At 38.5% G+C, this 23,043-nt stretch overlaps 3 protein-coding genes across 3 annotated transcripts; all 3 read right to left on the bottom strand.

Moving 5' to 3' along the window:
• Window positions 1-2,284: 2,284 nt before the first annotated feature.
• Window positions 2,285-3,270, bottom strand: LOC143867494 (germin-like protein 8-2). Its single transcript, XM_077376097.1, has 2 exons — window positions 3,153-3,270; window positions 2,285-2,927 (listed from the first exon to the last, which is right to left on the bottom strand). The coding sequence occupies exons 1-2, from the start codon at window positions 3,268-3,270 to the stop codon at window positions 2,371-2,373; spliced, it is 675 nt and encodes a 224-aa protein (XP_077232212.1). The 3' UTR covers window positions 2,285-2,370.
• A 4,269-nt stretch (window positions 3,271-7,539) lies between these two features.
• On the bottom strand, window positions 7,540-8,571 carry LOC143867523 (germin-like protein 8-2). Its single transcript, XM_077376125.1, has 2 exons — window positions 8,385-8,571; window positions 7,540-8,159 (listed from the first exon to the last, which is right to left on the bottom strand). The coding sequence occupies exons 1-2, from the start codon at window positions 8,500-8,502 to the stop codon at window positions 7,603-7,605; spliced, it is 675 nt and encodes a 224-aa protein (XP_077232240.1). The 5' UTR covers window positions 8,503-8,571; the 3' UTR covers window positions 7,540-7,602.
• Window positions 8,572-21,279: 12,708 nt separating this feature from the next.
• Window positions 21,280-22,298, bottom strand: LOC143867521 (germin-like protein 8-2). Its single transcript, XM_077376123.1, has 2 exons — window positions 22,148-22,298; window positions 21,280-21,922 (listed from the first exon to the last, which is right to left on the bottom strand). Exons 1-2 carry the CDS (start codon window positions 22,263-22,265, stop codon window positions 21,366-21,368), a joined length of 675 nt encoding a protein of 224 aa, XP_077232238.1. The 5' UTR covers window positions 22,266-22,298; the 3' UTR covers window positions 21,280-21,365.
• Between the last annotated feature and the right edge of the window lie 745 nt (window positions 22,299-23,043).

The raw sequence follows: 23,043 nt of genomic DNA, 5'->3' as shown, positions 1-23,043 counted from the left end.
TGTTTTGCCTTGGGAACTTGGTCCGCTTGATTTTCTTCATTCCATTAGCTTACTTGGGGTATTTTAACCCTCTTTTGATGCCTTGTTTGGATCCTAAGTGTGGGATTGGATTTTACATTCTATTTGACACAAGACTTGACTTTTGATCTTCTTCAAATTGTGTCTTCTAGTCCCTTTCAACTTCATGGATCTCCTCTTGCTTTGACTTTGAACCTTGACGAACCTTCAACTTAAATAACAAACACAATTAGTACATATAATCATTTGTGTTTTGAATCATCATAAAATAGAAGATAGCCAAGGGTTGAACAATTAGGCTTACATCTCCCCCCTTTTTTGATGACATCATACAAGGGATTTTCCAATAAAATATGTTTTGAAGTAAATGATATTCCAACTTAGAACTTTAAAACATAACACCAAATTTCTTTCCTCCTTTGTCATCCACATAAAGAAGAGATGAGAGCATATCAAAATATCAAGGGGTTTTGAAATATTAATACATAAGTTTTAGGTTCGCCTTAGTCAAATAGAATTTAAAACTACAACTCCCTCTTTTTTTATTTAGAAATTCAATATAAGAGGGGGTTTTCAAAAAGAAATTGCCAAGGACTCAAGAATTTTCATTTTAAGTTCAACCTTCGGCTTAACTCATCATCTCAAAATGATTTTCAACATTCATTTTCAAATTGTAAAGATTTTTCAATTTTTAGCTCCAGCCCCTAAATCTGAGTAAAAACTCAAACAATGATTCATGTTGGAGCTTTTAGAACCCAAGTTTTATTGGGTCCATTCCTTCTAACCCATTTAGAATATTGATTTCTATGCTCACATTGAAATTTATAATGTCCATAAGATCCACAATAGTGACATCTTATGGATGGGTTAGCATGCCTTCTAGATGCAAAATATGTTCTATAGTAAGTTGTGCATCTAGATCTTTTAAGAATAATGTCTACAATTCTATCCCCATTAATAAACCTATTTAGACATATTCTCAACTTTTCATTTTCTCTTTTAAGATCTTGAATTTGGTTTAAAAATCATTAATTTCTTCTTGATTTTCCCTGTTTGAGTATTTATTAATTTTCATGATCACTTTTTAATTCAACAATTTGATAAGAAAATTCAAGAATTAATCCCTCATTTTCTTCCTTGAGGGTTTCATTTTCTTTCTTCAAATATTCAAGTTCTTTACTAAAATCATTTTTGGAAGAAGGTTCAAACTTTTGATCTTCTTCAAAATATTATGATGAAGACCTTGTTTATGTCTTGTGATAAGTGAATCCTTTTGAATATCCTGACTATGTCTATTGGTATATTTTGATCTCAGTTACTTGTGTTTGATCATGCTGCTTGTAAAATCTCCACTGTGAACTTTTGAAATACGCGACCATGCTTCTTGTTGCATATTTCAGTTCCAGCTTCATTTTTAGTCTAGGTATGTGATTTGATCTTGTTTGGTTCGTATCTTGGGAAAATGATTCTCTGATTACTCATTCTATGCCTATTTTACTTCACATTGCTCCTTGCCTCCTATTTCGGCTTTTATAATTGTGGCCATGCTTCTCATTTCAGTTTCGGTTTCTACATGCAAATTTTGTATGTTCTATTTTGGCTCTTATCCATTTGTGGTAATATGAATCCCTGATTATTTACCTTGTGTTAAGCATATTTTGTGTGGCTCAAAATTACTTGTGTTGAACCATCAGAATGTGTAGTGTATCCCTCACTCTAAGTTTCGGCTTCACTTTGACTTTCTGTTGCAGCCTTCTGTTTCCCTACCATGCTAGACCCAGCTAGAGTAATGCTTGTTTACTATCTGAGCGTTAGCTCACTCGTAGTTTAAAATTTTCAGATATTGAAATTGGACTTGTGCAAAGATCTGGAGTGGGAGCGTACCCTCGTTTTATTTGGTCAAAGGACTAGTAATTTGCACTTGAGCGTGTATACATCTTTTAATAGTATTGATGGATATCGATGTTTTAGTTTTACATTGGCTTTACTACTCTGATATATGCCTGGATTTATTTCCGATATATGATTCTAATTACCTTACCAGATTGTGAGGGTCGCGTTGTAGGTATGAGGCACCGTCGTTTGCCCGGCCTGGATCTCGGATTTGGGTGTGTGTGTGTGTGTGTGTGTGTGTGTGTGAGAGAGAGAGAGAGAGAGAGAGAGAGAGAGAGAGAGAGAGAGAGAGAGAGAGAATTCATGAAAAACAAGACTGTATATTCAATCAATCGCTTGATTGTCCCATTGACATGCTCAAACTGTATTATTATTACGATTTTAAGAAATGCAAACACCAAGTTTGCTTATTCAAATACACTATTGTAGTTAATGCATGGGATCCTTGTCGGTAGTTATCTAGTTTTTGGGCCCGAACTGTGCCTGAAGAAAATCAACTACTTTCTTGTCAAGTTGGAAGGCCTTGGCGAGAACATCATCGGAGATGGGCAGGTTTGATCCGAAGACGGCATTAGCTATGGTGATCACACCTGGGTTCTGACTTGCCAGAGCGGCAATGGCCACCGCATTGGTCTGTCCAACATTGAATTGGAAGTGAATGAGACCTATTGGAAACACAAACACATCACCCTTATTGAGGACCTTTGATATGAGCCGATTTTCGCCATTTGCAAGGTTAGAGGTGACGAAACCAACGAGGAGGGTGCCCTCTTGAACTACAATCATCTCAGTGCCCCTTGGGTGTGTGTGGGGAGGGTTTAGTCCATAGGGTGCAAAGTCTATGCGAGCCATGGAGATGCCAAGAGTGTTGAGTCCTGGTATTTGGACCACGTTCACTGCGGTCACATTGGACCCAACTCGGTTATTTGTGTTGCGTGGCATGTCAAGCCCTGGGAAGAAGAAATCGCTTGCTTGAGCGAGCATTGGGTCCTTGCAAACCACGCCATTGACTAACACTGAGAAGGAAAAACATCAAAAAAAGATCAGCCAATAAAAAAAAACATAACCCATGCACGTAGGGCCGGTGTCCACACGCAGAGTAAATGCAATAACAATATTTCTCAAGTCATCTAGCCAAACCCCACAATACCTACCAAAAATGGAATTGAGTTTGCACAAACACGTGATTATCATGATACTAATGGAAGTTAAATTGAGAAATAAAAAAAAAGCATTTGTACCTGGAGACATATTGTCAGCAACACAAAAGTCCTGTAGAGGACTGGGATCAGCGGCAAAGGTAAGAGAAGATGCCAAGGAAAGGAGTACAAGTACAAGGAGGGGAGTAGCCTTCTCCATTTTATCAATCTAAAGAAGAGTATTGGGTGCAAGTGTTTTGACGGTGTGGAAGAAACTTAGAAAGGGTGCATATTTATAGCAGAGAGAGAGAGAGAGATAGATAGAGAGATGCATGGCTTAGGGGTCATGTGATTTCATGGAAATGGTCTTGTTACTACCAAATCAATACACGGTTTAACAACTACGCTATCTAATCTAATTTTTTATCCAAGTAGATCTTTTCCAGCAAAGAATAGAAGCAGTCGTCGGACTTGTTTTTGTGTGTAAATTTTGTTTTTAATATTTTGAAATGGTAAGATCTAAATTAATAAGTGGAACGAGCCCCACGACCGAGCTGGTCGTAAGTATACAAAGAAAAATAAAAAACGACATATTATGCAGGAAGAAAACCAAAGATCCAATTCACTCCATCTCTCGCAAAACCGTCCGCTACACTATTAGCCGAGGGATGGACATGCTGAAATCAAACTGGGTGATCTCCCACACGGCCTCAAACAATGCCTACCCTATTTATACCATGTATATATTCCCAAAATACTTACCCATTTCATTGCTAATCTGCAGACCTTTTTTTAAGGTTGGCCAATACCACTCTAATTAGGAAATTGATTTTTCCCGACCCCTCTTCAGCATTTCCTTCTCCTTTTGTTAATCTTTTCTTAAGAATGGCTACATTTCCACCTTTTGTTTGCCTTTCTCTGAAAATAGTCATTTCCAAGAAAGCACAAACAAAAGGATGGATATGCTGAGGAATGAGGTAGAAATTAAAATTTCACTTGTAATTGTTAAAAAAAACTTATGGCATCTCTAAAATTTTTTATTTTAGTTACTTCGTTATTAAAGATTCTTTGCGAAATCTTAGTTAGATTGTAAATAAAATAATAAACATATTTTAAACTCCTTTTACCATTTGGTTGTTTTTCAAATATGCAATTTGAGAAAAAAAAATGGCGTCGATTTTCTATCGTTGAAGCTGTTGATCTGGTGGACCCCCACTCACACCGAAAGGCCATCCATCATCTACGCTAAAACTATGGTAGGATGATCCTAACCCACTGATGGCAAATTTTTCAAAAAACGTCTTAAAGAATTTAAAAACGATTTTTTCAATAACTTAATATCATAAATTTTGGGGGCAACTAAGACGCCCTTATCTATATATTTGTACCAATATGGCTCCAATAGTATATCTACTACTACCTAATACATCTTTTTTCCCAACTGGACTTTCATTAGGTTGGATAATTTAATTAAGGGAAAATTACAGATACACCCCCTCAAATATGGTAAAATTCCACTTCTAACCCCGTGGTATCAAAGGTACCAAAGACACCCCCTTAGTTTTCAATAATGCTTGTTATATGACGGGGTGTACAGGAACGAATAAATTGTTAGGGGGTGTCTTTGATGGATTTTGAACTATAGGGTGAAAAGTAGGGGATCTACTTAAAAATGTCAGAAAGTTGAGGGGTTGCCTTTGGTACCTTCGATACCACGGGGTTAGAAGTGGAATTTCGCCCTAGTTGAGGGGATGTATCCTGTATTTTTCCCTTTAATTAATGCCCTATTTATCTTGAAAAGGGCACCACTTATTGAGCGGGAAAGGCATACTCTATATGTAGCTAATCCAAGGGGTTTATTCCATATATAAATTAGAGAAATGATAATGGGAATGGCTGCCTTGCAAAAACCAGCTAAAGGTCGCTCCACATTGGTCCATCCCAACAAAAATCATTTGAAAGAGCACAGAAAAATATGAAAATGGCACGGACAGATATTAAATTAATGGAAAAAGAAATCCACCTTGATCAGAAGTCCCAATAGGAGCGCCCATGCAGATGGTTTTTTGCAAGGGCACCATTCATTTTAGCATTTTCGTCTTGAAATTATATATGAAAGGAGGCCAATCCAAAGAATTGCTTATCCAAGGATGTGTATCCTCCAACGACAGAGAACAATGCAGTTCCATGCCACGTCCAGTTTTATACATTTTCAAAGTTTCTGTTCCCACTAATTATTGATTTGTTGAGCTGAGTATACGTCATTTCACTAAACTAGGTGACGAGGTAGTTGTGAACTTGTGATGTGGAAAACCCCCTTGCGAGATTGTTAGATGAAGTAATTAAAAACTTGTGGGGCCCACCTAATTCAAGTCCATCGTATAGTCATCTAGAAAGCATACAAAACTCCTTTTGCATGTTAATTTATTTTTAGGGCGCTGATATTTTCGCCCTTGACGGCCCCCTTGGAGGCTAGTTTCCCTCTTGACAGCCCACTAACTATAAAGTACGATTCCCATCTACTTTTTACCGACGAAGCAGTCATTTCCTTTTTCTCTCCCCTTCCAGGATAAAATCACCCCACTCTACTCTACAGCTGTACAACACTACATCAAGCAAGGTAGGCCCCACCATAGGATGATCCAAACCATCCATTTGATGGCCCACAACATAAATAGGTTGCACCCCAAAATATTATAGATCGGAGGTTTGAGATCATCCCGTGGAAATGATTTTGGGGGAACAACCTATTTACGTTGCGGCCCATCAAATGAACGGCTTGGATCCTCCTATTGTGTGGACCGTACAGTTCATTTTGAAAAATATAAGTGGGGCCTACAGTTAGGGGTGAGCATTATTCGGTTAAAACCGAATACCCGAACCGAATTGGTCGGTTCGGTTCGGTTTTGGTTTTTTTTGATTGATCGTCCATTAAAACCGTCCATTTGATTGATCCCAACTTAATTAGGTTGTGCTCAAAAAATCATTCTGATCGGATGATCCTAGCCCTCCGATCCAAACCGAGATTTTAATTTTTCCCCTCTATTTCTCCTACAATTCGGTTATTCGGTTATAACTGAATAACCGAATTTTTATTCGGTTCGGTTTCGGTTACCGAAATTTGGTAACTGAAATTATTTCGGTTACCAAATTTCGGTCTATTCGGTTCGGTTAAAACCGAATAACCACCCCTACCTACAATTGGGCCTTAATGTTACTGTAAGACCTGAACCATAGGATGATCCAAACCATCTATTCGATGGCCCACAACTTAAATAGGTTTCACTCCAGAATATCATTTTCAAAATATCATTTTCAAAGGATGATCGCAACCCTCAAATCTATAGAGGTTTCTCTTTAGATCAGAGCTTTGGAAATAATATTTCGCGGTGCAACCTATTTACGTTGTGGGCCATCGAATGGATGGTTTGGATCATCCTATGGTGGGACCTACCTTCCTCACAAATTAAAACAAATTAATTATTGGGCCCACCAACAGTTCATGCACGTTGGAGAGAGAGAGAGACACCGGATTGGAGTAGTGTTGTATCGGTTAAAAGTAGATAGGAAACATGCTTTATGGATTGGCCGCGAGATACAAAGTCAAAGTCTTATTGAAAGGCTATTTCGTGTGTGTTAAATACATTCAGCAATATAATAAAGTTCTTTTGTGTTCTGTTCTCTTCTGTGTTTCTGTATTACTTGTTCTTTAAGTTCTACATAGTGGTATCAGAGCAGAAAGGCTGGGGACAATTTCGAAAGAAGACCGGCACGGGTTCGGTAAGTTGGCAATATGGCAGGCAATACCAATTCTTCAAGTTTTCAGCAAAACGTTCGTTTGTTTAAAGGTGCTAATTTTCAGTTTTGGTCTACTATGATGAAGACATCGTTTATGTCACGTGATATATGAATCCTTTTGAATATCGCGACTTTGTTCATTCGTATATTTTGATCTTAGTTACTTGTGTTTGATCATGCTTGTAAATGTCCACTGTGAACTTTTGAAATACGCGACCATGCTTCTCGTTGCATGTTTCAGTTTCAGCTACATTTTTAGTCTCGGGATGTGATTTGATCCTGTTTGGTTCGTATCTTGGCAAAATGATTCTCTGATTACTCATTCTATGCCTATTTTACTTCACATTGGTCCTTGTGTGGTTCCAAATCACTTGTGATGAACCCTATGTGAGTTTCTTTGTGATGAACTATAAAAGATAACCATCAGAATGTGTAGTGTATCCCTCGCTTTAAGTTTGGGCTTCACTTTGACTTTATGTTTCCCATCAGTGGGTTAGGATCATCCTGTTGCAGACTTCATGATCGGTGTGTGTGTGTGTGTGTGTGTGTGTGAGAGAGAGAGAGAGAGAGAGAGAGAGAGAGAGAGAGAGACGAATTCATGAAAAACAAGATTGTATAGTCAATCAATCCCTTGATTTCCCCAGTGACATACTCAGACTGTATTATTATTACTCTTTTAAGAAATGCAAACATCAAGTTTGCATATTCCAATACACTATGGTAGTTAATGCATGGGATCCTTGTCGGTAGTCATCTAGTTTTTGGGCCCGAACTGTGCCTGAAGAAAATCAACTACTTTCTTGTCAAGTTGGAAGGCCTTGGCGAGAACATCATCGGAGATGGGCAGGTTTGATCCGAAGACGGCATTAGCTATGGTGATCACACCTGGGTTCTGACTTGCCAGAGCGGCAATGGCCACCGCATTGGTCTGTCCAACATTGAATTGGAAGTGAATGAGACCTATTGGAAACACAAACACATCACCCTTATTGAGGACCTTTGATATGAGCCGATTTTCGCCATTTGCAAGGTTAGAGGTGACGAAACCAACGAGGAGGGTGCCCTCTTGAACTACAATCATCTCAGTGCCCCTTGGGTGTGTGTGGGGAGGGTTTAGTCCGTAGGGTGCAAAGTCTATGCGAGCCATGGAGATGCCAAGAGTGTTGAGTCCTGGTATTTGGACCACGTTCACTGCGGTCACATTGGACCCAACTCGGTTATTTGTGTTGCGTGGCATGTCAAGCCCTGGAAAGAAGAAATCGCTTGCCTGAGCGAGCATTGGGTCCTTGCAAACCACGCCATTGACTAACACTGAGAAGGAAAAACATCAAAAAAAGATCAGCCAATAAAAAAAAACATAACCCATGCACGTAGGGCCGGTGTCCACACGCAGAGTAAATGCAATAACAATATTTCTCAAGTCATCTAGCCAAACCCCACAATACCTACCAAAAATGGAATTGGGTTTGCACAAACACGTGATTATCATGATACTAATGGAAGTTAAATTGAGAAATAAAAAAAAAGCATTTGTACCTGGAGACATATTGTCAGCAACACAAAAGTCCTGTAGAGGACTGGGATCAGCGGCAAAGGTAAGAGAAGATGCCAAGGAAAGGAGTACAAGTACAAGGAGGGGAGTAGCCTTCTCCATTTTATCAATCTAAAGAGGAGTATTGGGTGCGAGTGTTTTGATGGTGTGGAAGAAGCTTAGAATGGGTGCATATTTATAGGCAGAGAGAGAGAGAGAGAAACAGATGCATGGCTTAAGTGTCATGTGATTTCATGGAAATGGTCTTGTTACAACTTAATCAATATATGGTTTAACAACTACGCTATCTAATCTATTTTTTTCATCCAAGTAGATCTTTCCCCGCAAAGAATAGAAGCAGTCGTCAGACTCTTTTTTCTGTGAAAGTTGAAACAATCTTTTCGTACCTAAATTATAATGTAACTTATCTGAGTTGAAAAATGCCTGCCCTTTTTTTAAATGCTTAGATCTAAATTAATAAGTGGGGCTTGCCCCACCACCCAACTGGTCATGAGTACAGACAAAGAAAAATAAGAAACAACATATTATGGAGGAAGAAAATCAAAGATCCAATTTACTCCATCTCTCGCGAAACGGTCCGCTACCCTATTAGCCGAGCGAAGGACATGCTGAAATCAAACTGGGTGATCTCCCACATGGTCTCGAACAATGCCTACCCTATTTATACCTACCCATTTGATTGCTAATTTGCAGACCTTTTTTTAAGGTTGGCCAATACCACTCTAATTAGGAAATTGATTTTTCCCGACCCCTTTTCAGCATTACCACCTCCTCTTGTTTATCTTTTCTTAAGAATGGCTATATTTCCACCTTTTGTTTGCCTTTCCCTGAAAATAGTCATTTCCAAGAAAGCACAAACAAAAGGATGGATATGCGGAGGAATGGGGTAGAAAATAAAATTTCACTTGTAATTATAAAAAAACTTACAGCATCTATAAAAAATTTTATTTTCGTTACTTCGCTATTAAAGATTAGTTGCCAAAACTTGGTTAAATGGTAAATAAATATATTTTAAACTCCTTTGACCATTTGGATGTTTTTCAAATATGCGATTTGAGAAATAATTGGTGTCGATTTTCTGTCGTTCAAGCTGTTGATATGGTGGACCCCCACTCACATAAAAAATCCATCCATCATCTACGTTGAAACTATGATAGGATGATCCTGATCCACTGATGGCAAATTTATCAAAAAACGTCTTAATATATCATTTCCTTCGGGAAATCGTTTTGACAATTTCATGTTTTCGGATAATATTGTGATGGAATTACCATACCAATCTAATTGTTAATAGGGAAAAGTGTTTCTACACGGCCGAGTAGATACGTTATCTACTCCGTCGGCCAAAGTTACAGTGGGGCCCACATTGTTTGGGTCCTGATCGCAATAGTTAGGGTGTGCCAAAATAAAATAAAATAAAATAAAAACCATAAGATCATCCCAACCCTTCTATTTGTGGAGGTTAAATATGGAGGGCTATGAACCTCCCATTTTTAACCTCCACAAATTGAAGGGTTAGGATGATCGTTTGAAGTTGATTTTTAGGGCACACCCTATCTATCTCAGGGCCTAACAAATGAATGCTCTGGATTATCCAAGCAATGTGGGCCCACTTTGTTTCATGCGACGTAGTAGACGACGTTATCTACTTTTGACCGAGTAGAAACACTTTTCCCTTGTTAATATCTTTTACATTATAAACTATAATTCAGAAAATATATTGTCAAATTAAGAGTTCTTCTAGCAAACCGTTACTACTTTACAATATTATAAAACAAGAGTTTTAATACGGTGCCCGACGGTCAAGTCCCATGTGGGCGGTACCCCCTTGATATTTGATCCAACAGCAGCCCAGTTTTTAAGAGGAGCAAAAGAAATAAATCACAAGCAATCACAAGAAGAAAACAATATATGCAGTTCACCATAATGGGCTACATCCAACGACAAGGTAACACAGGTCCATTATTTCAAACCAAATAGCACAACGTTACCTCCACACTTGTAAAAACCACCGAAAAACCCTTCTCTCCAACCTTCTATACAATCACAAAAAACCCCCAAATCTATACACTAAGTATGAGGAGAAATCCCCTTAAAAAAACCTCCAACATTATGCTAGGGTTGCAAGGAAAAACTAATGGAAATGAAGAATGAAAGAAGAGGAACACACCCTAAGTAACCAGGAAGAAGAAACATGTTTTCGCCTCACCAGAGAAGCCCTCCTAGAGCCCAAAGAGAAAACCCCTCATTTCTTGTAGTAACCTTTTCTCCTCTCAAACCTCTCACTCTTCTCCTCCTTTTTAAAAACCTTTTTATCTCTTGCCTTTACAAAACCATATGAGAGAGGCATGGAAAACATCCCACTTAAAAGACCAAGTGAGACCCGCTCCAAAAAAAACAAAAAATGAAAAAACTGGTGCTCATGCGTCACCATTTTAACAATCTCCACATTGATGCATAATCATCGGCATACCAAGTCTTCCTTCTTGAGACCGAGAGAAGATAAACTTCGATCTAACTTTTCTCCTTAAACCATCGTTACGATCATATCCACTACATTCTCCTTGGTTCACACTTTCAACAAATAGATCCTTCCATCAGACTTCCTGAATGTAGTGATATTGTACCGATATATGTTTGGTCCTTTTGTGATTAACCGAATTCATGGCCAAACAAATGATGCACATGTTATCACAAAAAAATAATCCATGGGTTTTGACTCGATGCCAATCTCACCCATCAAACCTTGAAGCCAAACTACTTTCTAGCAAGCTTCCGCTGTCTCCATGTACTCAGCCTCGATAGTGGATAAGGCAACCGTTGGTTGCAACTTTGGCATCCAACTAATAGGACCATTCCCATTAGCATAACCCATAATAGATCTTCCTTTGTCCATAAATTATTAAAAGTTAAAAAATCAAACAACTACACAAAATTTCTTTTAATTTAAAAAATCATTCGCATTTAAGATAAAGCTCATGGTACAAATAAAAATGATGAGAATTTCACATTCTGCCCTAAATTTTCTTTTGCATATGACGAAGATAATTATACAATCTGAACAGATAAGTGTAAATGCCAAGAGTAAATCTCTTATATCTTATGTGTTTATAAAAATACTAATAAAATTTCGTAATATAAGCTATTATATCTCTCATGTCTTATGTATCTACATATGGTCTTATATATCTTATAATTAGGATTTGTAAATGGTCCAATATTTTTAAGAAAACTCCCCAAATTTTGAAGAGATTATCATTCTGATGAATTCGCTAAGGGTGCGACTTATTCTTGTTTTTAAATAATAATCCCTACCATTCTTGATCTTTTAAAACATTCCTAAAATAGATAAGTTAATGCCGCTAATCTTTTTTTCTTTTTAAACTTACAATCATTCATTTTCATCCATTTATATGCCATAAATTTAGATTCTAAGATTGTCTCACAATGGAGATTTTTGAAACAATGGTCCATCCGCAATCGGGCCAAATATATGAACGCCTTAAACAATCAAATACGAAGGGGCATAATGTGTAAATAGGTTAATTTTAAATTAATCGTATCTACAAATAGAATATTAAGGAATTGCCTCTTTAAAAGTTAAGTAACTATATCGTGTGTGAGTGTACGTAGGGATTTGCTAGCATCCATCAACAGACCATCCGCGATGTGAGAGTTTGTCTTCATTCACGAGGTGGCTGCCCTCACATACAACAGCGCAGCCGTAAAATGGCTTCTGCGATGAATGCTAGCAAATCCCTATGTGCGTGTGCGCCAGTGTGCTAGTGCGTGCGTGCGTGTGCGTGTGTGTGCGTGTGAAGAATTAGAACCTTGTAGTCACGGCCCTTATAATTAATATTTTCCATGGCTTATTTTTATATAAACTATTAGAACCTATAAAGTATTAAAAAAAAATTCTATCACCTGAATTTCTCAAAGTTTCACCGCCCTTTATCATTACACTTTACATTTATTTCGTTTTTAACATTTAATGATTTTAATGCTGATAGAGAGAGAGAGAGAGAGAGAGAGAGAGAGAGAGAGAGAGAGAGAGAGAGAGAGAGAGAGAGAGAGACGGCCCTTACACTTGTCATTTCAAAGAGAAGGAGATGGGGCTAATGGTTGTCAATTCTATATATGATACGTTTACATAGTGGACTGCTACACATATGTCATATTTGGTTTAAACAGCGGACTACTACACATATGTCATATTCAGCAGACATTGAATTGGGGATTATAGGTATTCTACTAGCCCACGCACATCACATGGTAAGATACAACTCAATAAGAGAATTAAGGTGGGAGGTTATATTCCTTGGGACGAGGGTGTGTATATCTTCATCTTTGATCCAGGTGGACTAATTCCCGGGTGGAATTTATGTGAACTCAGGGCCGAGTTCTTTCTAAGAAGGCAAGTGTGATGCACTACATTCTTTGGTGCATCTGCTTCACCATTACTTGCAATAGTAATGTTATTATACTATTGTCCTTCCATATTTTGTTATATTTAGTAGTCATCATTATTAATCATTTGATTATTATACATGTCCTTTTTTAGTCTCTTTACCATTGGGGGTTATGTTGGTTGATGTTAGTTGTAAGGGCTGTCTATATGAAGCCAATCTCATTTCATTTCTGAGAATGACATTGATTTGAGAGAGAGAGAGAGAGAGAGAGAGAGAGAGAGAGAGGCTCTTCTCCTTTATTCTTTCTTTCCTTGTTAATGAATTGGAATTGTAGACTAGTGTTATAGTCCTTTTTCTCTTCATTCCATTATTTTCTTGTTGAATGCATGAAGAAGAACTGATCAAGATCAGTTTGCTATCACTGACCGATTTAAACACACTAGCATCTTCTTCCTTGAGAGATCTTTCTTAAGGCTGGCAACGGGGCGGGTCGGGGCCGGATGTTGGGGTCCCCTACCCCTTGCCCTATGCGGGGAATTTTCCCCCTCCCCTTCCCCTCCCCACTGCTGGGATCATGGGGAATCCCCCTCCCCTCCCCATGGGGAATATCTAATCCCCATCCCCGCCCCACATCCTTTGGCGACAATCACTTTACTTTGTTAAATGTTAGGTTTAAAACTAAAGATTTACTAGGGACAATCACTTCAGGCATGTTGCGGCTTGGCTGTTGCATGTGAGAGTAGCCACACAACCCACACAGGCTAAGATTTTGTCTTATTCATTTTATTAACCTGAGGACAAAGGTGGTTGCTCTCAGATTCATTTAATTGATCGATAGTCCCTAGCAGATCCCTAATTTCCAATCCCACTTGCCAAAAAGTACTGTACGTGCCACACCATAGGAAGATCCAAACCATCCATTTGATGGGCACACCATAAGAAGAGGAACACACCTTGGAAAACCAAGAAGAAGAAACTTGTTTTCGCTTTACCACAAAGCCCTCCTAAAGCCCCAAGAGGAAACCCCTCTTTTCTTGTCTAAACCTTTTCTCCTCTCAAATCTCTCACTCTTCTCCTTTTTTAAACCCTATTTATCTTTTGTCTTTAAAAAACCATATGAGAGAGGCAAGGAAAACATCCCATTTAAAAGACCAAGAGATACCGACTTCGAAAAAAGAAATAAAAAAATGGTGCTCATGCGTCACCATTTTAACAATCTCCACCTTGATGCACAATCACCAGCGTGCCAACCCTTCCTTCTTGAGACTGGGAGAAGATAAACTTCAATATAACTTCTCTCCTTGAACCATCTTTATGAGCATATCCACCACATTCTCTTTGGTTCACACCTTCAACAAATAGATCCTTCCATCTTTAATGACTTCCTAAATGTAGTGATATTGAACCGATATATATGTGGTCCTTTGTGAAAAATTGAATTCTTGGCCAAATAAATGATACTCATGTTATCACAAAATAAATCCATAGGTTTTAACTTAATGCCTCGATAGTGGATAACGCAACCGTTGGTTGCAGCTTTGACATCTAATTAATAGGACCATTCCCAAACCTAAATATATAACCCGTAGTAGATCTTTCTTTGTCCATATCATTAGCATAACTTGTATCAACAAAATCATGCAACGGATTCGAATCCTTTCCATATATCATAACATAATCAGTAGTACTTCTTAGGTAGCGAAGCACCAATTTGGCGGCCTCCGAATGTGCTTTACCTGGATTCGCCATAAACCGGATTAAAACTCCAACCGCATAAGCAATGTTCGGCCTAGTTCATATCACGATAAACATCAAGCTCCCAACAATGCTAGCATATGGGACTCGATCCATTTTCTTCATCTCCTCTTCCGATTTTGGGAATTGATCGGAACATATCTTAAAGTGAGCCGCTGATGATGGCTTTATCGGCTTAGATTTGCTTATCCCAAACCTTTCAAGCCTCTTTTTTACAAACATATTTTGTGAAAGCAACAAAGTTCCATTCTTTTTATCCTTGGAACTTTGTTGCTTTCACAAAAGATGTTTATAAAAAAGGTGCTTGAATGGTTTGGGATGAGCAAGTCTAAGCCGATAAAGACACATTAGCAGCTTACTTTAAGTTATGTTCCAATCAGTGCCCAAAATCGGAAGAGGATGTGAAGAAAATGGATCGAATCCCATATGCTACCCTTGTCGGGAGCTTGATGTTTTCCATGGTATATACTAGGCCAAAAATTACTTACGCGGTTGGAGTTTTAAGCCGGTTTATGGGGAATCTGGGTAAAGCGCATTCAGAAGCCGTCATTGTTAGGGTGTGTGCCCTAATCAAAATCCAGTTGTTGTAATGTTGCAACTATTATTTATTGTTACATGACATCTATTGGGTATTTGTTGGAGTGAATCGTGAGAATATGCCTGGCAACAATATATTATTAACTTATATGCCCAATTGTTTAAGGGTGGAGACACAATTCTCTTCCATGAATGCAACCCAAGCATGAGACTGGTCAACCCATGGAGCCTTAGGTTTTAGATGTTAGAAACCCTTAAAAGATAGATAAACCATTAACCTAATGTGCTTCTAGGCACACCTTTATCCTTAGGTAGCATCGTAGGATAGGTCATGCACATTGAGATTATGTGGTGGGGAGATATGATCTTCAGGTTCTTTGCAGACCTAGAATGTTCTTGGTTGGGGTTGAGATTGGACATCTCGTACCTGTACACAACTAGAATCGAACCTGCCTCCATATACGCATTGGGGTGGCCTATCTAGGTCACTGAGGTAGTTGATTCTAAGTAGGTGGAATGGGCGAAATGATTGGATCACACACTGAACGGATGGCTTCGTAGAATAACCTGTGGACAAGGAATTGGATAAGGTTATTCTGTCAGACAGGACCCTTGGATATGTCCTTAGACCTGAGGGATATTTTTAGTCTGTGGGCGCACCTTATGGCTTTGGTCTATCTAACAGTAGTCCCCGGTCCGGGGTTACCAGCGGGTAGTGCTGGGTCATGGGGTAAACCCGTGGGGTCAATAGTGATGCCCATCATTGAATCCTCCACCCCTCCCATAGAGGAAAATCATTTGCAATTTCGATCTCAGCTAGGCCATTAAATAATGACTGGCCAATCCGTTTGATAAATTGTTTATCAAAGTTTTTCAAAAACATTGATTGTTTCAAAAGGGAGCTGCAAATGCATTTGCGGGCCCAAGCTTGATAGATAGAAAGGTATACCATTGAGTGAGCCCATGGGGTAATTGATGTCCACCCTCCACAAGACCCAACTCGGTAAATGAAGGATTGGAGGAAGGACTACACATTGGATGTGATTTGGGTAATTTGATCTAATGGTCTTCTTCAGGGTAACGTCATGGTGGGGGTCACTTGCCTAATGCTATCGTAGTTGGACTACATTGCGTGAGATCACAGTAGGGCCCATTGTGGACCCTGTGAGAATGATCATTGGATCCCTGGGCCGATCACACTCACAACTCGCTAGACCCTTATGGATTGTTGGACAATATGGGTTTCAGATTTGATCGTATGTGTGTATGGATTGGATCCACTATATGTGATACAGGGAGGAAGAGCACCATACATAGGGTGCACACACATGTATTAAAGATGAGATACACCATATTATGGTGTGTACATGTCTTAATTAACATGTGCTTATTAAATGCTCAAATCCTATTGGATAACAGTTATGAGAGATCCCATTGGTTGATTTATTCTAATTTCCTATTGGTGGAAATTTAAAAAGGAAAAGAGAGAATTTGAGTTGGAGAAGGTTTCCTATTTCTAAAAGTCCCATTGGTTATTGGTAACATTCAATAAGAAAAAATCATTTTGAGTATCCATGTGTTTTACATGTTTAAGAAACGGAGAGTTTTAATTGAATTTAGTTTCCAAAATCAAGGGGACACATACAAGGGAACGAATTGCTAGAGGGAACTCTATAAACGGAGGGGATGGGTGGACAATTTGGATTACTTGCACAATTTGGAAACCCATATGCAAAATTCGTCCAGCCCATCTCCCCTCCCAATTTCATTTTTCTCCTTTCTTTTTCCCGCTTCTAGTTTTGTTTCTAGTTCTTTAGAAGAACTTGAAAGCCTTATTGGTTTTAGTTTGGGAGAGGATTCCAAGTTCTCTCCTATTTCTCCTTCAACCGCACGGTTTGAGAAGCCACTACTTCGACTTCCGGACCAGCTTGGGTTTCAGAAACGTCGGGTACCTAATGGGGAGTAGATCAAGCAGAGATTGGCAGTATCGGTCAACCAATTGGTAAATGTCCTTAACCATCCGAATTTCAATTCATAAACATTGATTAATCTAGCAACTAAGATCTTGGTTCAGTTGGTGGATCGAAAAGTTTTTGTTTTTAGCTCAATCTTGTTTCTGCCGTGCATATTGATTCCACTGCCGAGTTTCAGTCAAATGAGCGCTTTTCTATGTAAGAGGTACTAGTGATTATGCTATCACATATGAGAAGGATTCGAAGTCGCTGCATGGTTTTTTTTATGCAAGTTATGCTAATGTTATGGACAAAGGAAGATCTATTATGGGTAATGTATTCGAGTTTAGGAATGGTCTTATTAGTTTGATGTCAAACTTGCTACCAACGGTTGCATTATCCTGTACCGAGCCCGAATACATGGCGGCAATGGAATCTTGCAAGGAATCTGAAAATAAATATGTGTAGGCCTAGGTGATTGCAACCCAAAGGGGAAGCGAATTAGATTTATAAAATTGTGCCCTTTTAAAGGATTGATTAAGAAATAAAATCAAAGAAAATTTTAACAATAAACACAAAGAACTTAAAATCAATGCACAAGTAAAGTAAAGGAGATAAGGGAAGGAGTACAATGAGATTTAATAGGGGTTCGGTTTAAAACCCCAGACCTACATCTCCACCACAACTGTTGATGGTCACTAAAATCTGTTCTTAACGGTGAAGATCAAACCAATACAACGAGGTTGCTCTGCGCCTCAACACTTGTCGACGGAGACGGATCTATGTCTCCCAACACTCACCTTCGGAGAAGGCTCTGCATCTCTGATTACTTGCCAAATATAAGATTAAAAGAATGAAGGAATGCATTGTTCAAAGGCAATTACACAAGATGCTCTCATAAAGATATACAATTTTAAGCCTTGAATCCAATCCCTCATAAGATTTCTCGAAGAGAGGCACAAGGAGTGACTTTTCACTCAAGAGATGCTTTAAGTGTATATTAGAGCTTGTTGATTTTGTCTAAGTGGTTTGAGAACCCTTTTATAGCCAAAAACCCAAAAACTAGCCATTTGGGACACCCCCAACGGCTCTGTAATGGATAGTTTAAACTAGCCGTTAGGCTATTTAAAATACTTGCGAAGTCACTCACGGTGGACCGCCAGAGGCTCTCTCATGTTTTTTAAGGGAAAAATACAGACACACCCCCTTTAGTTTCTAACACATTCAATTCTAACCCTGACTTTCAAAACGTGACAAGTACACCCCTTGAAGTTGTTTTAACGTGACGGAGTAGATGGCGAGGTAGAAATGACCAAAATGCCCTCGTCTTCCCCAACTGAAAATTAAGGTTTTCAGACTTAAAAACTGAAATTAGGGTTACTTAAAAACTGAAATTAGGGTTTGATTCAAACCCTTGTTTATTTATCAACATAAACCCTTGATTTAGGAGTTTTATTTATCTTCATTCGCACCATTATCATGAATTGCACATAAACCCTAATATTTTAGGGCTTTTTTGTTTTATTTTTTTTCTTGAAATGTGGCTTTGATGTAGCCATGGGTGGGGTTTCATTGTTTGTGGTGGAGGTGACGGCGGTGGCCGGAGGTGTCGGCGGTGGCCGAAGGTGGCGACGGCAGCAGTGGAAAATGGCGTAACCCTAATCCCTCTGCAAATGAGGGTGTTTCTGGCGTCAAAATATTAACCATGGTTAGTTTTAGTCTTTCTATCAGGTTAAACCGACGGACAGTTGAAGGAGGGGGTGTACTTGTCACAAATTGAAACCTCAGGGGGTGTACTTGTCACGTTTTGAAAGTCAGGGTTAGAGTTGTCAGAAACAAGAGGGGGTGTAAATGTATTTTTTTCCTTTTTTTTATATCAGAATGGCACCGGTCGACCGACCATGTCTCGATCGATCGTCCCCCCCCCTGAATTTTGGCCATTTCATATTTTCCTATTGTTTTGCCTTGGGAACTTGGTCCGCTTGATTTTCTTCATTCCATTAGCTTACTTGGGGTATTTTAACCCTCTTTTGATGCCTTGTTTGGATCCTAAGTGTGGGATTGGATTTTACATTATATTTGACACAAGACTTGACTTTTGATCTTCTTCAAATTGTGTCTTCTAGTCCCTTTCAACTTCATGGATCTCCTCTTGCTTTGACTTTGAACCTTGACGAACCTTCAACTTAAATAACAAACACAATTAGTACATATAATCATTTGTGTTTTGAATCATCATAAAATAGAAGATAGCCAAGGGTTGAACAATTAGGCTTACATCTCCCCCCTTTTTTGATGACATCATACAAGGGATTTTCCAATAAAATATGTTTTGAAGTAAATGATATTCCAACTTAGAACTTTAAAACATAACACTAAATTTCTTTCCTCCTTTGTCATCCACATAAAGAAGAGATGAGAGCATATCAAAATATCAAGGGGTTTTGAAATATTAATACATAAGTTTTAGGTTCGCCTTAGTCAAATAGAATTTAAAACTACAACTCCCTCTTTTTTTATTTAGAAATTCAATATAAGAGGGGGTTTTCAAAAAGAAATTGCCAAGGACTCAAGAATTTTCATTTTAAGTTCAACCTTCCGGCTTAACTCATCATCTCAAAATGATTTTCAACATTCATTTTCAAATTGTAAAGATTTTTCAATTTTTAGCTCCAGCCCCTAAATCTGAGTAAAAACTCAAACAATGATTCATGTTGGAGCTTTTAGAACCCAAGTTTTATTGGGTCCATTCCTTCTAACCCATTTAGAATATTGATTTCTATGCTCACATTGAAATTTATAATGTCCATAAGATCCACAATAGTGACATCTTATGGATGGGTTAGCATGCCTTCTAGATGCAAAATATGTTCTATAGTAAGTTGTGCATCTAGATCTTTTAAGAATAATGTCTACAATTCTATCCCCATTAATAAACCTATTTAGACATATTCTCAACTTTTCATTTTCTCTTTTAAGATCTTGAATATGGTTTAAAAAATCATTAATTTCTTCTTGATTTTCCCTGTTTGAGTATTTATTAATTTTCATGATCACTTTTTAATTCAACAATTTGATAAGAAAATTCAAGAATTAATCCCTCATTTTCTTCCTTGAGGGTTTCATTTTCTTTCTTCAAATATTCAAGTTCTTTACTAAAATCATTTTTGGAAGAAGGTTCAAACTTTTGATCTTCTTGAAAATATTATGATGAAGACCTTGTTTATGTCTTGTGATAAGTGAATCCTTTTGAATATCCTGACTATGTCTATTGGTATATTTTGATCTCAGTTACTTGTGTTTGATCATGCTGCTTGTAAAATCTCCACTGTGAACTTTTGAAATACGCGACCATGCTTCTTGTTGCATATTTCAGTTCCAGCTTCATTTTTAGTCTAGGTATGTGATTTGATCTTGTTTGGTTCGTATCTTGGGAAAATGATTCTCTGATTACTCATTCTATGCCTATTTTACTTCACATTGCTCCTTGCCTCCTATTTCGGCTTTTATAATTGTGGCCATGCTTCTCATTTCAGTTTCGGTTTCTACATGCAAATTTTGTATGTTCTATTTTGGCTCTTATCCATTTGTGGTAATATGAATCCCTGATTATTTACCTTGTGTTAAGCATATTTTGTGTGGCTCAAAATTACTTGTGTTGAACCATCAGAATGTGTAGTGTATCCCTCACTCTAAGTTTCGGCTTCACTTTGACTTTCTGTTGCAGCCTTCTGTTTCCCTACCATGCTAGACCCAGCTAGAGTAATGCTTGTTTACTATCTGAGCGTTAGCTCACTCGTAGTTTAAAATTTTCAGATATTGAAATTGGACTTGTGCAAAGATCTGGAGTGGGAGCGTACCCTCGTTTTATTTGGTCAAAGGACTAGTAATTTGCACTTGAGCGTGTATACATCTTTTAATAGTATTGATGGATATCGATGTTTTAGTTTTACATTGGCTTTACTACTCTGATATATGCCTGGATTTATTTCCGATATATGATTCTAATTACCTTACCAGATTGTGAGGGTCGCGTTGTAGGTATGAGGCACCGTCGTTTGCCCGGCCTGGATCTCGGATTTGGGTGTGTGTGTGTGTGTGTGTGTGTGAGAGAGAGAGAGAGAGAGAGAGAGAGAGAGAGAGAGAGAGAGAATTCATGAAAAACAAGACTGTATATTCAATCAATCGCTTGATTGTCCCATTGACATGCTCAAACTGTATTATTATTACGATTTTAAGAAATGCAAACACCAAGTTTGCTTATTCAAATACACTATTGTAGTTAATGCATGGGATCCTTGTCGGTAGTTATCTAGTTTTTGGGCCCGAACTGTGCCTGAAGAAAATCAACTACTTTCTTGTCAAGTTGGAAGGCCTTGGCGAGAACATCATCGGAGATGGGCAGGTTTGATCCGAAGACGGCATTAGCTATGGTGATCACACCTGGGTTCTGACTTGCCAGAGCGGCAATGGCCACCGCATTGGTCTGTCCAACATTGAATTGGAAGTGAATGAGACCTATTGGAAACACAAACACATCACCCTTATTGAGGACCTTTGATATGAGCCGATTTTCGCCATTTGCAAGGTTAGAGGTGACGAAACCAACGAGGAGGGTGCCCTCTTGAACTACAATCATCTCAGTGCCCCTTGGGTGTGTGTGGGGAGGGTTTAGTCCATAGGGTGCAAAGTCTATGCGAGCCATGGAGATGCCAAGAGTGTTGAGTCCTGGTATTTGGACCACGTTCACTGCGGTCACATTGGACCCAACTCGGTTATTTGTGTTGCGTGGCATGTCAAGCCCTGGGAAGAAGAAATCGCTTGCTTGAGCGAGCATTGGGTCCTTGCAAACCACGCCATTGACTAACACTGAGAAGGAAAAACATCAAAAAAAGATCAGCCAATAAAAAAAAACATAACCCATGCACGTAGGGCCGGTGTCCACACGCAGAGTAAATGCAATAACAATATTTCTCAAGTCATCTAGCCAAACCCCACAATACCTACCAAAAATGGAATTGAGTTTGCACAAACACGTGATTATCATGATACTAATGGAAGTTAAATTGAGAAATAAAAAAAAAGCATTTGTACCTGGAGACATATTGTCAGCAACACAAAAGTCCTGTAGAGGACTGGGATCAGCGGCAAAGGTAAGAGAAGATGCCAAGGAAAGGAGTACAAGTACAAGGAGGGGAGTAGCCTTCTCCATTTTATCAATCTAAAGAAGAGTATTGGGTGCAAGTGTTTTGACGGTGTGGAAGAAACTTAGAAAGGGTGCATATTTATAGCAGAGAGAGAGAGAGAGATAGATAGAGAGATGCATGGCTTAGGGGTCATGTGATTTCATGGAAATGGTCTTGTTACTACCAAATCAATACACGGTTTAACAACTACGCTATCTAATCTAATTTTTTATCCAAGTAGATCTTTTCCAGCAAAGAATAGAAGCAGTCGTCGGACTTGTTTTTGTGTGTAAATTTTGTTTTTAATATTTTGAAATGGTAAGATCTAAATTAATAAGTGGAACGAGCCCCACGACCGAGCTGGTCGTAAGTATACAAAGAAAAATAAAAAACGACATATTATGCAGGAAGAAAACCAAAGATCCAATTCACTCCATCTCTCGCAAAACCGTCCGCTACACTATTAGCCGAGGGATGGACATGCTGAAATCAAACTGGGTGATCTCCCACACGGCCTCAAACAATGCCTACCCTATTTATACCATGTATATATTCCCAAAATACTTACCCATTTCATTGCTAATCTGCAGACCTTTTTTTAAGGTTGGCCAATACCACTCTAATTAGGAAATTGATTTTTCCCGACCCCTCTTCAGCATTTCCTTCTCCTTTTGTTAATCTTTTCTTAAGAATGGCTACATTTCCACCTTTTGTTTGCCTTTCTCTGAAAATAGTCATTTCCAAGAAAGCACAAACAAAAGGATGGATATGCTGAGGAATGAGGTAGAAATTAAAATTTCACTT

Source organism: Tasmannia lanceolata, unplaced genomic scaffold (genome assembly GCF_043159265.1).
Source record: "Tasmannia lanceolata isolate RefF3 unplaced genomic scaffold, GAP_Taslan_0.1 ptg000257l, whole genome shotgun sequence".
Taxonomy (NCBI): domain Eukaryota; kingdom Viridiplantae; phylum Streptophyta; class Magnoliopsida; order Canellales; family Winteraceae; genus Tasmannia; species Tasmannia lanceolata.
The sequence above is the reverse complement of the archived record's forward strand: the minus strand, read 5'-3'. Positions and strand labels throughout refer to the sequence as shown.

What these genes read in the sequence shown, in the direction of transcription:
- LOC143867523 (XM_077376125.1), bottom strand. Translation starts at nt 8,502, where the DNA reads ATGGAGAAGGCTACTCCCCTCCTTGTACTTGTACTCCTTTCCTTGGCA. An exon ending in TGCTGACAATATGTCTCCAG is followed by an intron (nt 8,160 to 8,384) that starts GTACAAATGCTT and finishes TTTCCTTCTCAG; the next exon opens with TGTTAGTCAATGGCGTGGTT.
- LOC143867494 (XM_077376097.1), bottom strand. Translation starts at nt 3,270, where the DNA reads ATGGAGAAGGCTACTCCCCTCCTTGTACTTGTACTCCTTTCCTTGGCA. An exon ending in TGCTGACAATATGTCTCCAG is followed by an intron (nt 2,928 to 3,152) that starts GTACAAATGCTT and finishes TTTCCTTCTCAG; the next exon opens with TGTTAGTCAATGGCGTGGTT.
- LOC143867521 (XM_077376123.1), bottom strand. Translation starts at nt 22,265, where the DNA reads ATGGAGAAGGCTACTCCCCTCCTTGTACTTGTACTCCTTTCCTTGGCA. An exon ending in TGCTGACAATATGTCTCCAG is followed by an intron (nt 21,923 to 22,147) that starts GTACAAATGCTT and finishes TTTCCTTCTCAG; the next exon opens with TGTTAGTCAATGGCGTGGTT.